The following is a 19,386-nucleotide window of genomic DNA, read 5'->3' on the forward strand; positions in this document are numbered from 1 at the left end:
GACCAGAGTTGTCCAATTTAAATTTGACAGGGTCATCTGGAATGGCATAATACCATTGAAAAGGTGTCTGCTGTTTTCTTTTTCCTCTGTTGCAGCTTTTGAGATGATGCCAGTAGGGATGAGCATGTTAGATACAGAAAATTAGTGGTTTCATAGAGGATATGTAGCTGAATTTCACTCTGTAAGGGTCACTGCTATAAAGTGGTAAGCAGAAATAATTTCATTAAATGTGAAGACTGAAAGGAAACACCTTCTATATTGCTCATCTAATAGGACATACATGGCAGTTTATAACCCCTCTGCAATGTGTCAAAAAATTTCATTAATTTCTGAGGGTATTTATATCTTGAAATATATATTATTTTTTCCTGTGTTGCCAGCAGAATTGCCACTTGAAGTGCTAAAGTTTGGCACTTTTACACTGCAAAATGTGCATATACATAAAATAAACATTATATGCAAATAATATTCAAATATTAATAAAATATGGACAGTATTCAAATTATTCAAACTGTATATGCACATAAACATTCACATATACATGTATACATGGATGTGTACATGGATGTGTGTGTTTTCAGAAATGTCCTCTGATAGCTATTGCAGACCTAGAAAGAGCAGTATATTATAATTGGCTCCTACTTTATGGGTGAGGATTTCTGCTGCTTGGACAGTAGAAGGAATGTTGGCAGTTTATTTGTGCCCTTCCTTCAAGAGGTGAGGAAGGAGGAATGGCTGAATAAATGCCATTTTGTTATCTGCAGTTAGAGGCAATGTCTTCTATTAAAACTTGTTACACCTGGAAAGCTAAGGCTGTGAATGTTTGTGGCATCGCTGGAGAACGGACATGTTGTGAGCGATCCAGACCAAGGGGCCTCACTGTAACAGCAAGCTGCAGCTGTGTTCAAGAACATAAACAAGGCCAAGACGGCCTGAGAAACTACATTCCTGGCCAAGAGATAAAGATGTTGGAATGTCAAAAACAGGGCGTCTACCTGGGGGGAGAGCAGCACGTGGACACCACACTGGGACCAATCATAGAGGGCAGAAGGGTGTGTGAACAAGTAGCTTTAGCCTATTAGCAATAAGATAGCGGCGCGTGAAGCTTGTGATAGAGTATAAATTGCTGTGTAGCCTTTAATAAAGTGGGATCAACTTGATCAAATTGGTCATCTAAGTTGTGTCCGAGACTTCCGCGTCGGCAACTGGTGCCCGACCAGGGACCCGAGGGAGCCTCACTGAAGATACGCGGGACTCAAGCCCTGGGGAATCAGGACCCTCCTGTCGGGCTTGCCCGAGCAAGAGAAGACAGTCCGGAGGGGGCGGAAGCCAGCCGTAGCAGGCGCTGCTCCAGTGCCTGGGAAGATGAGTGCGCAATCGTCGGGAATTTCGCCCTGATCAGGTGAGCGGCTGGGGAGGAGATGGGGTCCACGCTGGGTAAAGAAGAAGTGGCAGTGGTTAAGCTCCTCCAACATATACTCTCTAAGAGAGGATTATTTTATCAGGGGAACCTGAGGAGGTTGCTGTTGTGGGCTTGGCAGCATGGACTAATCCCCTCAGTGACCGCAGCCTTTGAACCTGCTACTTGGGAAAATATCAGCACCGCACTGTGGAACGACATTAGTTCAGGTTCTAAAGACAGTAGGAAACTCTCCACTGTGTGGAGATTGGTCCTAGACACTCTGAAAGAACTGAAAGAGCAACGACAGACCACCGCCTCTGCTTTCGCTGCCTTGACAGCAGAGGCAGAACGCGCTGGCACTCAGGATTCCATCACTGCTAGGACGTTCGCGGGATCCTTGTTCCCTAAGGCGGCTCCTAAAAGGAGGGACGGGGACACTTCACGCGCAGCACCCGTGTGGCAGGAAAATCAAGAGCAAAAGTCAACAGATTTACTACAGCTCGACTCCCCCCCCCTCAAGCCCAAAAGATCAATCACTGGAGCGCACGGCCCTGCCCCGCTCCCACTGCCCCCCGCCCGACCCCCCCGCTGCTGCCGCCGCCTCGCCAGAGGACGGCGCCGACCCAGCCCTGCCCCCGTCCTCACCCCCGACACCCCAGTCGGTGCAGGAACAATCTCGTTATGATTTACAAGATCAACACTTGCAAGAACTAACGAGAAAATTAGAGCAACTTGAAATCCAAATGCAGCAAGCGGCTAAGCCTACCCCTATGGCACCGCTGCCTCCCCCTCTTCCTTTTAACCCCTTCCTCCGTGACACGGTGGGGGGGGGGTGGTCAGAGGGAAACAGTGGCTCTCGTGTCGCTGCCATCGTCGGTTCAAATGAGAGGGGGAGCACTGGGACGCGCGAGTGGTAATGATAATCCAGCAAGCCGATGGCGGGGAGTTATTCGGGATGCTATAATAGAGGGGCAGTTTAACGAATTTAGACCAATGACGTTTCCAGTAACCTCACAAGACAATGAGTGGGAAGCCTGAGATTGGAAAATGATGGGGATGTGCTGGGTTATGGAATTAGTATATGGTGAAAATGAGTTAAAATCACCATGTACTGGTTCAGTAATTCCAAGTTCCCAGCAGCCACACCCCGTCAGCAAGGAGATCCTCTATATGGGGTGCAAACTCAAATGCTGATGGGTGCAGGCCCTTTTGCTAGCCCCGACTGGCAAGTTAGATTTCAACCAGAAGTGTTACAGTTAACCCAAGAATTGGCCTTAAAAAGGATTTTAGCTGTACATGATGAAAAAGCAGCACCAGGATTTACAGGAGTAAGACAGGGGTCCACGGAGCCCTATCTAAAATTTATTGCTAGACTACATGCTGCTATTGATGTTAATCCTGAGGCTTGGGGGGCTTGGGAATTTCTTAGTTTTCTCATTAACATTACTTATGATAGTGCTGATGGGTGGGCTGAGAAAGACTTCAGTCTCTTAACCGCCTGCGGCTGAGACCGGCACCGCGCTCTCGCCCTTCCCCCCCCCCCCCCCCCGCCAAAAGCGGCAGTTTTTACAGAAGTTGCTGACACACCACGTAATCATTAAGGAATGGCGTTATATTCTTAACAGTGTTTTGATGTTTGCAGCGTTTATCATTTTATGTTGTGTGAGTAATAAGGGTAAGAGGCCTCTTTGTGTGATTGTTTTGCGTGTGCGAGACGCGGCAGCTGTGGAGTGCGGAGTTCTTTGACAGAGTACCATAGTACCCACTGGGTCATCGGTGCTGCCTGTTTGTTTGGGCTAAGTGTTTGAAGTGTCATAGGTGAAATATCTCCTCTAGCAGGAGGCAGTAATTCTGTATTAATTGTTGTCTTGAATTCAGGTGCATGCTCTGTGGGGAGAGTGCACCCTTGTACCATCTATCTGAGAAGGGTATTGTCATAAAAATCATCTACAACCTTACAGGGGTTGTTCGTTTTACCAGAGGTCAAACTTACTCAGCTTGTTTATTTTACTACAGCTGGGGTGACTCAGGATTTGGATCAGCACGTACTCCTCAAACATTTTGAGCTCAGACAGGGAGACAAAGTCGACCTCTGATAAAATGTACCCTCACTAAAGCAGAAGAATCTGTTGCACTGACAGGCATTTTACATACTGGTGCAGATGTGACTGTAATGTCTGCGACCAGATTGGCTGTTAGATCGGGTAACTCGAGTGCTTTTCGGGGTTGGTGGTCATGCTGTAATGTTTCAAAGCAAATAACTCATTCATGTAAGGGGCCCAGAAAACTGGGTAGCAAATATTCATCCATTTATATTGGAAACCCCTATTACATCATGGGGTCGTGACTGTATGGCTCAATGGGAAACTCAAATTGGATCAAATTTGTCTTAACTGCCACTGCAGCACAACCCACCCTGAAACCCACCCTGAAACTAACATGGAAAACAGAATCACCTGTGTGGGTGGGTCAGTGGCCCTTGCCAATGGAACAGTTGTGCCACCTTAATGATTTAGTTCATGAACAGTTAAGTGCAGGACATATTATACCTACCACCAGTCCTTGGAACCTCCTGGTGTTTGTTATTTTAAATAAAAGTGGTAAATGGTGACTTTTACATGATCTCCAACACATTGATTCTCCTAAACTGGCATTTTCTAATAATTGATCTGAAAGATTTATTTTTTCTCCATTCCCTTGCATCCAGATCATGCATCTAAATTTCCCTTTTTTGTTCCCAATATTAATGTTAGTGAACCTACAACACGGTACCACTGGGTTGTTTTACCATAAGGCATAAAGAATACTGTCACAATGCAGGTCCCCCAGGCTATTATATATCATAATATCAATGACATCCTTATAGCAGCAGAAACACAGGAGATCATGGAAAAGGCTCTTGCTTTAACCAAAGACCCAGTATCTCAAATGGGGTGACAAATAGCACCTGAAAAGGTACAGAGATCATCACCGTGGCAGTACCTGGAGTGGAGAATTTGTGAACAGACCATTGTCCCCCAACACCTTAAACTTAAAACTGATGTCAAGACTTTAAATGATTTACAGAAACTGTTACGAACCATAAATTGGATACAGCTGTTGTTGGGCCTAACTAATGATGATCTGAATAGCTTGCTTTATATTTTGCAAAGAGATCCTTCACTCACATCACCCAGAGTACTTACAGAGAAAGCAAAAACAAGATCTCCACCGTGCAGCTAATGCCATCTCAGAAACACAGCAAGGCTTTCACATGCAATTTTTCCACCAAAACACCAGGGCAATACAAACCCAGTTTTCTTTATCAAGGCCTCAGGCTGAAGACATCGTTGCGACTTGCCCTGAATGCCAAAAGGACTCTCTCTCTTCAACAGCCAGTGGTGTCAACCCTCGGGGACTCACCTCCTCAGAATTACGGCAGTCACTCCCTTTGCTGCATTTGGATCGTTAAAATAGGTGCTGTCAATATTGCACCACTTCTCATCACAGATACCAGATCAACAAGAAGTCCAGGGCAAGGTTCAAGTCCTGGAAAGTGCTAACTGGGAAGGACCATATCCTTTAATAACCTGGGGAAGAGGTTATGCTTGTGTTTTCACGGGTTACAGTCCCGGTGGTTACCAGCAAGCTGTGTGCAATCACACCTGAGGTGTGAGAGGCAGCCTTTGGTGGACACTCAGGAGCCGGCTGTGGGTGCTGTGGATACCCCTGTGCCAACAGTTCGCCATCTCTTCAACTGATTGTTTAAGCAGAATGGATGGGTAATGCTTGCTGCTGCAACGGGACAAAATACACTGTCCCTGTCCTTAATCACACTGCAGTTGCCAACTCTTTTCAGAGAAAATGCTAACAGTACTTGCAACTCCTTGATGAAATATATAGGCTTACTAGTCACTAGTGAAAGATGTAGCTTAGACAAAATGTAGTTATTAATAAGGATGAAATGCTATAAGAATGTGTGTATTTGACTTTCTTTGTTTAGCCATGTTAAGAATTAGGAACTTAACTGTTTAACCTTATTAGAAACTCCCTTGGTTTTCCCCCTTGAGTGGTGGCCAGGCTCTGGGTGGAACCCAACAGGAGGATGAGATCAGATGTTTCCGCTCAAAGAAAATTGCCAGTTATTTTGACCTGCTGAATTAGATAAATGAGGCTGGACCTGCTTGCAGCGATGTTGGATGCCTCACCTACGGATGGACGCATCGCGTAGGATTTCTGGTTTGCGAGGAAGGGCACTCTAAATTCTCGCTGCATCCAGGGTTCCCCAGCAATTGCGGATCTGAATGTTAGTACCCCATTAAGTAAGTGTGCTATTCTGTATTTTCCTTACTGTTTATTTTTGTAGTATTTAGTCATATCCCTTAGTTATGGGTACTGAAATTAGCCTACTCTTTTTTACCCAATAACTATAACTGCTGTATTGTTTCTAGCATTCTGTGAAACTGTTTTAAGTATGCTGCGTTTTTTGAAGTTTGCCTAACCCTTAATTGATAAAGTCTCGAAATAAGTGTTGCAGGTGCTGCTGCAAAACAAAGAAAGGGGAGATGTGGGAGGCATTGGCCTGTCAGCCTTACACAGCCTCTGAGCAACAGCTAGGGTTGATGAAGAACAGGCCTTGGAAGATAGATAAGAAACTGCTGAGTTGTGCCAAGGTAGCAGGCAAAACCAGCGGACAGCTGCAACACTGAACTGTGAAAAAGTACTAAGCTGTGAGAAGTTACTATCACAGTACGGTGGAATGCGCCAGGGAATATGGGAAATAAGTTCAATTGACCCGTGAAACTGATAACGGACCAGCCTATACCTCTCAAAAATTTGCTCTTTTTTGTCAACTCTGGGGTATACATCACATCACAGGTATACCACATTCCCCCATGGGGCAAGCTATAGTGGAGAGAGAGCATCAAAACTTTCAAAGCGCTTTTGCAAAAACAAAAAGGGGGAGAGGTCTTGGCTGCTGCAGAACCACTTGCAAAAGCGGTGTATGTGTTAAATTACTTACGGCTCACAGGTGATAGGGAGGAACCACCAGTAGTAATATATAGTATGGATCTGAAATCTGATATAAGCCGGTGTGGAGATGGTGCTTTTGCTCTGGATCTGAAATCCGATATAAGCCGGTGTGGAGATGGTGCTTTTGCTCAGTACAAAGATGTTGCTATAGGAGAGTGGAAAGGACCTCTGGAACTAAAAATGACAGGTCGAGGCTGTGCCTGCGTTATTACCGATACCGGCACTAGATGGGTTCCGAGTCGATGGGTGCGACCCTGGAAAAAGGAAGTTAAGAAAGATGAAACAGAAACCGAATGAGATATTAACTTGGAGCAAGGGTTATGTTTGTGTTTTCACAGATGCCGACTCTCGCTGGGTTCCTGCTCGGTGTGTTCGGCCTGTATGGGAACCTGCCTCAGGGTGAAGGATGGGTGGTCTCACAACCAAACACCACCGCAAGCCCTGAAAATCCATTCTCTACGTGCTTGGTAGAAATACCTGTGGATACATGGCCGAACCCACTGCAGTTTTGGCTTAGCAAACAAACTAATGCTACTTCTTTGGCTTTAAGTGGTCTTTTAACTAATGCTGATAGTGTTAGACATACTATGTTATAAAATAGAGTTGCGATTGGCTCTTGCTTCTAGCGCAAGGACATGGTTGTGCTGAATTTGGAGGAATGTGCTGTATGAATCTATCCGATCATTCAGAATCTATCTTTAAAAACATTCAGCAGTTGAAGGATGGAGTGAAACGCTTAACAGAAGATGATGGCTTGGACTGGCTGACAAGGATGTTTAAAGATTGGGGATTATCTGGTTGGTTGATAACATTAGTCAAAACTGTCGGAGTAGTCCTTTGGATTGTAGTGACTGTGCTCTTAACGTTGCCTTGCCTTATAGGCCTTCTGCAAAGGGCCCTGCAGAGGACTGTCGATGCAATGTTTTTAGCACAGGACCACAGGGTGGTCTGGATCGCTCAAAAACAAAAAGGGGGATTTGTGACATCGCTGGAGAACAACGGACATGTTGTGAGCGATCCAGACCAAGGGGCCTCACTGTAACAGCAAGCTGCAGCTGTGTTCAAGAACATAAACAAGGCCAAGACGGCCTGAGAAACTACATTCCTGGCCAAGAGATAAAGATGTTGGAATGTCAAAAACAGGGCGTCTACCTGGGGGGAGAGCAGCACGTGGACACCACACTGGGACCAATCATAGAGGGCAGAAGGGTGTGTGAACAAGTAGCTTTAGCCTATTAGCAATAAGATAGCGGCGCGTGAAGCTTGTGATAGAGTATAAATTGCTGTGTAGCCTTTAATAAAGCGGCATCAACTTGATCAAATTGGTCGTCTAAGTTGTGTCCGAGACTTCCACGTTGGCCAATGTTCAAAGGTCAGTTATTAGGAATAATCTCTATTATTATTTAGACACAGCCTTTGTATTTCCAGTGGAAGTTACAATATGTGCTTTTTGCTCAGTTTTCTGCTTCCTTCTGCTCTCAACTTGGAGAATCTTGTAATTACAAACCAGGCTGGTTTGTTCTCCAGTGAACTGACAGTTGAGGTGTAGGTAGGAAGGGGAATAATGGGAGCAAATGTTTTGTCTGAGCCTGTAGTGATTTAATGTATTTTCAACATATTTTGCTCATCTATGGCAGCTGTAAAACTGCATTCTAAAGTCTGTTTTTCAGCAGTCATGATGTCTCCTTAACATGCCAGGAAAAGCACTCCCTGTCTGTGTGTAACCCTGCGGGGGGTGCATGTCCGTCCCTATCGGCACGCCTGCAGGTGTGCGGTCACACAGGCAAAAACCCGACACACCAGGTCTGGGAGTGGTGAAAGAACCACGAGGGTTTGTAGGGGAGGGTGGAGAAGGCTGCAGGAGGCTTCCCAAGGCCTGTCTGGGCAGAGTGAACTGTGAGCAGAGGAGGCAGCGGGTGCAGTGACACCTGGGGGAGTTCCCAGGCCTCTGCTGCCCTGTGCTGCGGGCTCTGCTCCTGCTCTGGCAGCGGCTGGGTGCGAACTGCCCCAGGGCCAGGGCAGGGGAGCAGCTGCCGGGCATCAGCTCAGCTGCTGGGGGTGTTGTTCTGGGCACGCTGGGGTGTGCCTGGGCCAGCGCCTCTGGCCCACTCAGACTGAGCTCAGCTTGGGGGTTTAGTCGCAGGCCCTGGGTGTGGGCTGGGTCGGGTTGGAGCTTGTTATCAGAGATCACCAGTGACTTCTAGGAATTAGTGATTGTTCCCGTGCTGTTTCTCTCATCTTAAACTACAAAATTGCTTATTGATTCCTGGTGCTTGCGAATGTTGTGGCTGCTTGGCAGTGCATGTTCAGACTGGAGCTGTACCAGCTTTTTACAAAAAAAGTTAACTGTGTAGAAAGTACAGTCCAATGTCTAGTCAGAAATAGTCTCTGAACTTACTTGTTACCCCTTTTTTCACAGTAATATAACATTGTACCGGGTCTGGTTGAGCCAGAATTGGTTTTCCCCTGTAGCAGCCCTCATGGTGCTGTGTTTTATGTTGGGAGCTGGCAGGGTGTCAATAGCACACTGGTGTTGTGGCTACTGCTGAGTAGTGCTTACACAGCACCAAGGCTCTTTCGGACATTTCCCCCCGTCCAGTGGGACGGGGTGGGCAAGATCTTGGGAGGGGACACAACCAGGACAGCTGACCAAAGGGATATTCCAGACCATATGACGTCTGCTCAGTATAAAGCTGGGAGAAAGGAGGAAGGGGGTGGGGTCACCCTTGGTCCTCCGAGGCAACCACTACGCGTATTGGAGCCCTGCTTCCTGAGAAGGCCCGACATCGCCTGTTAATGGGAAGTAGAGAATAAATCTGTTTTCTTTTTTTTGCTTCCGCGCGTGGACCTTTGCTTCGCTTTGCTTATATTAAAACTGCTGTTGTTTTACCCACAAGGGTTGTTCTTTTTTTCTATCTTATTTTCTTTCCCCTCTTTGCCCTGTTGAGAAAAAAAGGGGAAGGGGGGGGGGGGGGGGGAGTGATAGAGCGACTTGGTGGGTACCTGGCATTTAGCCAAGGTCAAACCACCACAGTCTTTCTGGTGCCCAACGTGGGGCATGACTCCTTTGGACATCCCCTCCTTCCCCTTCCAGGACAGGCTTTCTGTCCCTGCTTTGGCAGGGCTGTGAAAGCCCAGCTTTGCTGCCAGCCCGTGTGCAGCTGGGAATGGCAGCGCAGATGCTCCGCTTACTAACTGATATAGCTATAGTTTTATTATTCCTTAAATATTCTGTTCCCATTTTTAGGTATGTGTGTATATACACACACTGTATAAATATATATATTGTTCATAGATATTTGTTGTAGCCACATAACACAGATTAAATTGCTCATTAGATGAATGAATTTGGTTTTGCCCTTGACGTACAAACATCGTTTAGATAAATGACCTGATTTTTGTTCTTATGTGCTGAACACTTGCAGTTCACGAAGCTGCGCTCTGGCATTATACCTACAGCCTCTCCTGTTCTTGTGATTATATATCACATGTTTTTATTGCTCCCTCTGTGGTCCTGTCTCTCACAGCAATAGTTTATTATTATGAGAACAAAAAGGAGATAGAACTGGTATATATTTCATAAAGATTAATTTTCTTCTAGTACATCTGCTGCACTGATCAAAATAAGTTTTTATGGCTTAAATATTTATAAAAAATGCCAAATGTCTGTGAGAAACACTTTTTGCTACTTTCAAAAAGCTGCAAAAATAGCTAATTATAAGCAAGTAAGCTACAAGAGGATTTCAGAGAAGTGTTCAAATGAAACATTAAAGTTCAAACCTAGAAACATGATCCCATATTTTGACAGTGAATTCCTAGAATTCTTCCTTAGGAAGAATTTTTGGTGGTGCGTATTTTAGCTGGACTGCAGTGCCAGCATTTCCTCTGCTGTAAGGTGATACATACAGCCTTCAGCAGGAACACGTAAAGGAATTAAAAATCCATCTGAAAGTCCAGTGAAGGTTCGAAAATTTAAATCCTCTTTTTTCTTGCAAAAAATCTGAGTATTTAGGAATACAAAATAATGTTTTGTTCTACTCAGATCATGAAAAATCAAGTCTCTAAGAGAGCTTACAGTTTATAAGACTTGTCCCAAGAACTTACAAAAACAAGGACATTTGGGTGATACATTTGTGTATCTTTTGGCATGTGGATTTTATACTGTTACCCAGTGTCATCTCATTGTATAATATATCATATGTAATACTGTATCTCTCATCTATAGAATGTTTTCAGACACATCTTTGCTCAGCTGCTGGGTTTTCAGCACTGCCTATTGAACATCACTTTGAAATTCTAAAAATCTTCAGTAAAAATCTTCAGTAAACAACTTGCAGCTGTACATAAAACAGATGTTGGCATCTCATGTAACTAGGCTGACTTAAAGTCTGTTCAAGTGGACTTTGAGGCTGAATCATTTACATATATATTTTTTTCTTTTCTTTTTTTTTTCCATCCCAGATTAGTTTTTTGGCTGCGAAGAGCCACGGACACTTTGTGCCCTGATGGGGGACTCAGGATCCAGACAATCGACTCTGGTATCTCGGTTGCCAATATTCAGGAGAAGTGTGAGCCGGAGACATGACTCCCTCCTTTCCTCACCTTCTCTGCTGATGCCACTGATGTCCACACCCCCTCCCCATCCAGCACTAACTCCAGCTCAGGGAGCACAGGCAAGTGCCAGAGTATTTTCCGCACTCCTTCCATCAGCTTCCGTAACAGAGAGGGAGTGAGCAGAAGCCTGACTCGGCTGGTCAGAATGTCAACATCTCAAATGGTGCCCAGTCCTCTCTTGGCACTGTTCAAAAACTGAGCTTAGAGGAACACATTAAAAGCAGAGGAAGGCATTCAGTTGGCTTTGGCAGCTCACGTAGCAAGAAGATAACAAGGTCTGTGACAGAGGATTTTGAAGAGGGAAGGAGTCCTCAGCTGATAAGAATGTCTTTATCAATTGCATAAGCTCTGGGAAGAATGAGGGTGACGATCCAGGCTTTGCAGAGGTGCAGAGCTGGTACTCTGTCAAACAATCCACATGGAAACTTCTCCCTAAATCTTTTTCATCACACTACGGGTTTTCCAAACCAGTTCCAGAGAGTCAATCAGTTCCCTCTGTGCAGCAATCCAGGCGCTTGCTGGAGGTTAAATCGCACGCAGAAAGCGAACCTGTGATGTCCGAGGCCTCTCCTCCGTGCTCAGCCCAGACGACAGAGGGCATGGGAAGCTCCTTGCAGCCCCCGCTGCTCTCGGGGGACCTCACGGCTGCCCAGGCCCCTCCGGCTTTGTCGCCCTGACGGAGGATTCTGTTTCGGATGTTGATGCTCTGCCCAGCGGCGGGACTGGGGTGCTGCTCACAGAGGGGTTTGGCCACGAGGGCTCTACCTCTCAGATCTTCTTTAATCCTGCTGCTGCTCCTGTGAGGAGATGGAGATTGTGGACAGTGCTGGCCATTCTGCTGGTGTATCTCTTGTGAGTCGTGCAAGCTCCTGTAGCGTTGAGTCTAATACCTTATTCTAAACCCCAGCTGCTAATCAAACAGAAGTGTTGCAAGCCAATGAACTACACGTGAACGATGCCAGGCACATAGGAGAAATTAACTCGGGAAATGCACTTTCAGAAACCTTTGCGTTACAGCGTAGAGAAGAACCAGGGACGCTATCTTCAAAAGCACAGGGGTTGGGTGGGGGCAGAAATGAAAGCACGGCGTCCAGGCACACGAGAGAGACAATTCCTGTAATGGAGCCTAAGATTATTCCATGTTCTGAACCCCAGTCCTGTAAAACACAACAGGGTTATGAAACAAACCCTTCTAAAGGTATGTTTTGTGGTCTTTTCATTGTTGGGTTTGGTGGGGTTTTTTTGCCTCAGTTCTTCTGTAAGAATTGTTTGGTCATAAAGTGTTTTTGTAGAGTTGCAAGTGCTAGCTAGGAAGTTCAAAAGTTATGCATTCTGTCCTCCTCCCAAAATTATAGGAATTAAACAAAAAGTCTGTGATTTTTTGAGCTCACGTTTTACAGTTTGCTAACACCCCCCAGTGCTGTTCATAGCTTTACTTTCCTGTGGTGGAAAATGAATTCAGAGAGAGAGCACTGCTGCTCGTCTCTTGTTGAGGGCTGGAGCTGGGACATTTGGGGCATGCCTAGTTTGGACTTGAGCCAAATAGTTGCATTGTTTGAGATTGAAACATTGCCAGAGAAATGCACCTTCTTTTAGTCTGGTTATGAAAAATAATACAGTTTATCTTGTATTGATCTGGGTTTTGAAATTCCTGACTCTTTCTTGCTCTACTGAACTGATGGTCTAGAGTAGCTTGGAGTCGCTGTTTCTGTGGCAGAGTGTGAGACATCCTGTTTCTGCTTCCATCTGAAATAACATTGTGCAAGTTCTCATTATATAATCTGTGAAATGGCGAGAGTTAATTACCATCTAAGTTTCACACTGGATCTTTAGCTTACAAAGAGAAATTTGGAAATATTAACAAGATTAAGTGGAAAGGGTTGGCCTAGAAATCCCAGTCTATAGAGATGCAAATGAACAAAGGCACCAGGCCCTTGAGTGAAGGACACATGTCAGAAGGCATTTATCTCTGACAGTTTATTTTCTCAAACCAACTAAACACTGGTGCTTTCTTGCATAATTCTGAGGCTGTATCTGATGGGCCAGAATTTGTGAGTTAACAAGACTTCATTTATAGTGTTTGTATTGAAAGATGAAAGAGTGTAAACTCATATAATTCATACCCATCTTTGTGCTTGGACATTTATCTAGACATGCAGATTATAAGCAATCAAAAGCAATCTTGCTTTTTGAATTGTTTGTCACTGCAAGGCTTGGTTGGATATCTTGTACATAAATGGCAATATAAAGTCAAATTAATCCACTAACTTAGCTTTCACCAGAAGGGACCTCTTTCCTCAGAACCTCTGTCAAAATATTTCCCTTGGTGTCTGTTCGCAGTCCTGAGCACTTGGTTGGCTTCCTTGCAGCATTGACTCATCTGTGGGTGAGCTCATCCTTTTGCACAGGAGTTACCAGAGGGTACTGCAGAGCAGCCAGGGAGCAGCTCGCAGCGATGGTTGGGAACACACCAGGCATTTGAAACTCCCCCGTTGGCAGTTGGATGTGCACTCGGTGTTTTTGGAAGGCAGCTCACCAGAGTTGAAACTGTGACAGAGGGATTTTTGTAAATGGGATTCATGTTCACAGAAACACTAGAGCTAATACGTAATAGAGCTAATACATAAAAGTTGATGATTAATTGTTATGGTTTTATAGTGCTGTTCAAAATGCAATTTTTTTTTTTACTTGTGTGATGAAGAATGTATTTAAAATTAGAAACTGGCCAAGTGTACAAACGGACCATTGAAAAAAGATATAAAATCCTGCCATATGAAATGAACAAATACAGGAAAAGCTTACATGGCATTCAGTAAGATATGGTTATAAGTAGTTTTATCTGTTACAAACAGACTGGCTTGGACATTTGGTTTTGCTAAAATAGTATTTAAAAACAGATGTAGATGCAAGATATTTCTGTGCAGTTTTTTAAATAGATATTTTCTGTAGCAGGATTCATAGCTGATGTCATTATAGATAGTATTGTGAATGTGACATTAATGTATGAGCAGGTTTGATGTCCCATATATTTCTTAGTATGCCTTTATGTATTTTTATGTGATATGGATTTTTTTGAAAAGCCTTAGAAAAATTGTCTATTCTCTCGCAAAAGGCAGAAGAAGATAAGATTTTCTGTGTTACATTTCTTTTGCTATTATGTTTTTCTCTTTCCCCATCTCTAAATTTGCCCTAATACCTCTAAATGTAATTTTTCCTCCTCTTTTCTGGTGTGTTATTGTTTAACAGCAGTAATTGGGACTGGGATTCAGCCTGCTGGCTGCAAGCTGGGCTTGGAGGGTGCGGGTGCAGAGCTGAGCTAGGAAGGCCAAACAGAAACCAAAACCAATGTGCATCCCTGTCCTATGCAGTGATAACAAAGCTGTGACCTGGCCCTACAAAACCCGGACTCGCCTCTGGACACAGGGTGAGGCAGGCTGGGTTGTGGCAGCAGTGGACCAAGCGATAGTTTCTCTAGTGGATTTTACTGGACAGCAGTTTGGAAATGACCTGGAATGAGGGAAGAAAGGAAAGGATGGAGCAAGGGTCCCTCTGGATTCTGTGAGGAGCCGTGGACTTGGCTGTAGCGTGCTGAGTGTGCTGGTCACTGGGGGCTGAGCAGTGGCGTGGTGGCCCAGGTGACAGTTTTATCTGGGTGAGCAGGATCTGCTTTCTGCAGAACATGCTCTGTGCCATCGCCTTTCAGCGTAAGCATTTCAGGCAAAGCAGTGTTCCCACTAAGAAAATATTAGTAGAGAGTAGTTCTTTGTAATGATTGCTGGTTCCTTCTCTATTTGTGGTTGACCCTGCCAACAGCTTCAGTCCATACCGAGAAGGCAAGTTTGTTGAGAAACGACTGAGATCCCCTTCAGAAGGTACTGCTGGAGGCAGTCGGCTGGTCATAAAACCAGAGGATGGAAATACAGAAGAGCTGAACAGCCTACGGAAGAGAGAGCAAGCTCATCCTCTTCAGAAATGAACAGCATGGTGAGTTTTATTTCCATATGCCTAAGTTTTTGTTTTTCTGTAATTGGTGTAACTATAATGAGAAGCAGCAACTTTACAAGTAATGGATGATAATAAAGGGGGGGGAAAAACCAACGAGCTGTCTCAGGCTTCCAAAATATGATCCAGACTCAGCTACAGATATTAAAAAGTATTTTTTTCAGGACATGATGTTGTGAAAAGGTTTGCATATTTTCTGTGAAGAGATTCTTGTCGTGCTTTGCTGATCAGCCTGGGAGAGGGAGACTGCAGCAAAATTCAGTGTGACTATTTCTGAGGTTAAATACAGTGAACTACTGTGTGGTAACACTTGGTTGTTACTGTGTTAGTTGCTTCATGAGCTCATGTCTGGTATGAGGGAGATGAGATTTAGATCAGAAATTGGATAGAGAGGAAGTTATCTGGAAGGAGGCTCGTTTGAAAGGTCTGAGCGATCCCTTTCGAAATGTGACGAGTTTGAATGCTTTCACTCTGAGCACAGGGTACAGAGGAGAGGAAAGGATCTCTTGGACCCTTGAGGGTCCCGAGGACTGGAACAGCTGAGACAGATCAGAGAACTGCAGGAGAGGACTTCTGAAACTTCTTCTAGTGAAGCAATAGTAGAAGGAACTGACTGACTGACAAGTTTGTGTGTTCCTATAGCCAGGGAGAATAAACATTTCAAGGTGAGTGTAATTTATACTTACGCATGTGCTCTCCAGTGAGTGAAGGAAAGGAAATACTAAGATTGAACATCTGCAGCAGTGGCATCTGCTCTTTAGCTTATGGGAATCACTAAGACAACTTTTATGGACATTATTAGATCAAAATATTTTATTGATCATGCTAGCTGAAAAAAGAAGGATTCACTTTGTACTCATATCTGAGAACATCTTTTCACAGAAGGCAAGAAGCTCCAAGTTTCTTACCCCTGCGTAGAGTTTTTAAACAGATGTGTAAATAAAGGGGCTTTTCTGTTTCAGGTTTACGTAATAGCTGTTATGTTACGATGATGCAAGACCAAACACATCCCCGAGAGACTCAGATGTGAGCACAACTGCTCTTTGGAAGAGAGAATTTTTTCAGTTTTTCAGAGATGTGAAGCTGATTGGTTCAAACTGATGTTGGATTTCCAGTTACATGCGCTTTTAGTGGAGTTTTACAGGCTAATGCCAAAACTCAACAACTCCTGCCATTGCTTAGACAACTTTTATGACTGCGTGCTGCTTTGGCTGCCCCTAAACGTAGAATCTTCTCTCTCACCCGAGAAGTCAAGGAAGGCTAAAATTGTCTTCCTTTGTGAGATTTGCCCGTATGAGTTCCTGGTTGGTCATTTAAAAATAGCTTCCCAGAGAAGGATCTAATTTAGTGTGAAATGCCCTTATGGAACCTGTGGTGGGAAACTGGGGTTTGGAAGTTTCTCAAGAGGATGTGAAGTCTGTGTTTTGTCTCGGTATATCTCACCCATGATTCTGAATGTGTCATCCAAATGTTCCTTTGTGGCTGGGCTCACAAGTGCTGCTGTGGATGGCAGGAGGAAATGACATCAGCACTGAGCACATTCTTACTGTGTACGGCCGACGCACAGCAGGTTTTTCAGTGTGCCAGTGTCCTGAAGCAGTGCTCACTAAAAACACTCACCTGACATGGAGTTAATTGATGTCTTTTACAGAAACGCTTGCCCGTACGCTCACTTTGTGTAACCTGGGCAGATTGGTTTACCTACACTTCAATGACAGGATTATTCTCCTCTTAGCAGTATCAGATTGTGCAGATTTATCAGCATTTACTGATGAATTTTATACTCCCTGAGAGGGCAGGAGGCAAATTAATTTTAGGAAGGAAGCCTTTCTGGTTTCTAGATTGTTGCTAACTTGTCAGATAAAGTAGTACAGTAATGCAAAACTTACTTCAAAAAAACCCCCTTGATTTTTTAATATTTTTTTTTTTAATCCACTGGATTAATACATCCAGAGACACATCATAGAAATAAAGAGTAGAATTACTAAATAGTAGAAGAAACCTTTGCGCTATTAAAGCATATAGGTATAGCATGCTTCTCTGTTTCTGCAGGAAGTTCACATCTAAGTATCAGTGAATAACATTTTTCAAAGCCAGAAAGAACATGATGACATTTAAAGATGCTGTTTCATGTAGGCATGCACAGTGCTACGCAGATGTAGTTCCTGCCCTAAAAAGCTGGTTAGCTGTGGCTCCAGCCTGTAAACCCAATTTGGGTTGTTAGACCCAAGCTGCTAGGCAGATCTCTGTGTTAATTTTAATACGAGGCTAGACTGATGCCATAGGGCGTCATTCTGTTTAGTCCTGTGTTAATGATGGGACTGTGTTAATGATGGGACTAGGAAGGGGCCAACACAGTAACAGCAGGAAGTCAGCAAAATGTGCATGGGGGTAGGTGGTGATTTGAGTCTCTTCATGTTTTGTGTATGAAATCCACAGGGTTTTTTTCCCAGTTCCATTAGCAAGATTGTCCACAAATTCACAAGTGCTTGCTCATGCTTGTTGGTATTACAGTCACAGACCGAGAACTTTTACATCAAGATAACTGTGCATACTTATGTGTGAAGGCAAAATATATCCCGATACATATGGATATCACCTTCATATGTTAAGAAAAAAGGCTAGATAAAAGCTTTTTTAGTAAAAAGTGAGGTATAAGAAGAAGTAAAACAACCAAAACCAACACTACACCCCCTTCCACATGTGTCCCCCTCCCCCCCTCAACCAGAAAGCAAAAGAATAAGCAGAGTTCCCTGGAAGGAAAAGGAATTAAAAATGAAAGAAATTGAATGTTCATAATAATACATATCTGAACAGTAAAAAGGCCCCTTCAAAATACTTCTCACAAGCAATGTTTAGCACCACAGTAACAGATTGTTACCAGTGAATGATCCTAATGAAGAATAAATACTAGGTAAAGAATTGGAGTTACTAAATGAAGTATTAGTAAAAACCTCAACCTAGCTTTCTTGTGTACCTATAAAACCATTAGTCACTCCTCTGTGGCTACCCGTATTCATTTCGTTCACTTTTGAAAGGAGAGGAACCCCCGGCATGTAAGGGCTGACGAGTTGATGGGAGGTGGCCGAGGCTCCCTGGCAGGGCAGCGCTGCTGTTCAGTTCTGCTCCCAGGCACCCAGGGAGGGGCAATACCTGTGGATGCTGGTTTCTGGCATCACCCAGACCTCGTGTTAGGAGCTTTGTGGTGTAGAAGATACCCTTTCCTCACAAACTGAAGAAGGTCCTCCAAGACCCTGTTTGCTTTCTTTTCCTTGTTGGCAAGCGGTGTGGGCGGCTTCTGCTGAGGGGCTGGCGGGAGTAAGGAGCCAGAAGAACGGAGGGGGTGCTAGGTTTTCACAGGAGGTGAGAAGAAGAAAAAAAAGATTAGCATCTGAGAAACTGTTCTTCCTCCTAAACAACTTGCTCAGCAGAATATTCTTGCATGATTGGCAGTGCTGTTTTTGAAGCTTGGCTAGGTGGATCTCCTAAATACTGAGAATGTGTATCAAACCTGCAAAAATGGTCACCACCTCCCCCAAGAGTGGCATTAACTCACTTTGGAGGTATGGGAAGTAATGATAATCTGGGCAGGAGCAATGCTACTCATAAATGAGATTTAGGGAAATAAAAAAGTCTTTCAAAGTAACTCTGCAAACATGTCAATTCCGTAGTACTGTAAATAATGACCTGAAACAGCCCCTTGAGATGAACTGCTTAGGTTACTGATGATGGGTGGTTTTCATCAGAATGGCTTCAAAGCCATCATTCTTGCACTGACCGATTTCTGCCACAAGATGCCACCATTTCACTAAAAATGGTGTCAGACTGTAGAACTACAGTTAACACAAGAGGTGAAAACTGAAGTTGAGGACAGGTTTTTGGAACAGTTTAATGTGGATTAGCCTATGCAGTATAATAGACCCTTTTCAGATGAACATGGTTGATACTGATGCAGTTTAAAGAGATTTATATTGCTGTAGAAACTCTGGTCATTCAAACATTCCAACTATGAAGTCATCAGTTACAACTAAAAATTTAGACATAACATATAGACTAGTTAACTGCGTCTCAGAAGATTGATAGCAGTTATGGCTGACCTCTCTGCTCTCCAGCTAGGTGGTTCTTTTTTTCCGATGTATAAGGGATATGGTGTAGTTGGGAACTGTCAGTGCTAGGTTAACGGTTGGACTAGATGATCTTCAAGGTCCTTTCCAACCTAGATGATTCTGTGATTCTGTGATAAGAGAGGCAAAAAGAAAGAAAGAAAATGCAAAGCAGCATGGTAAAAGACCTGAATGACCTGAAATATGCAGCCCTACAAGACCAATGAAAAGAATGTAAATGTGGGTAGCTGA

General features: G+C 44.1%; 1 protein-coding gene across 1 annotated transcript; it reads left to right on the top strand.

The window, feature by feature from the left end:
* Positions 1-10,920: 10,920 nt before the first annotated feature.
* LOC141937314 (serine-rich coiled-coil domain-containing protein 1-like) lies at positions 10,921-15,608 on the top strand. Its single transcript, XM_074854898.1, is given in 9 exon segments — positions 10,921-11,017; positions 11,020-11,133; positions 11,136-11,324; positions 11,327-11,680; positions 11,683-11,826; positions 11,829-12,225; positions 14,825-14,973; positions 14,976-15,013; positions 15,513-15,608. Coding segments are annotated over 9 exon segments (1,578 nt in total).
* Positions 15,609-19,386: the final 3,778 nt, after the last annotated feature.

The sequence above is a fragment of the Strix uralensis genome, chromosome 40, assembly GCF_047716275.1.
Source record: "Strix uralensis isolate ZFMK-TIS-50842 chromosome 40, bStrUra1, whole genome shotgun sequence".
In the NCBI taxonomy this organism is placed as follows: Eukaryota; Metazoa; Chordata; class Aves; order Strigiformes; family Strigidae; genus Strix; species Strix uralensis.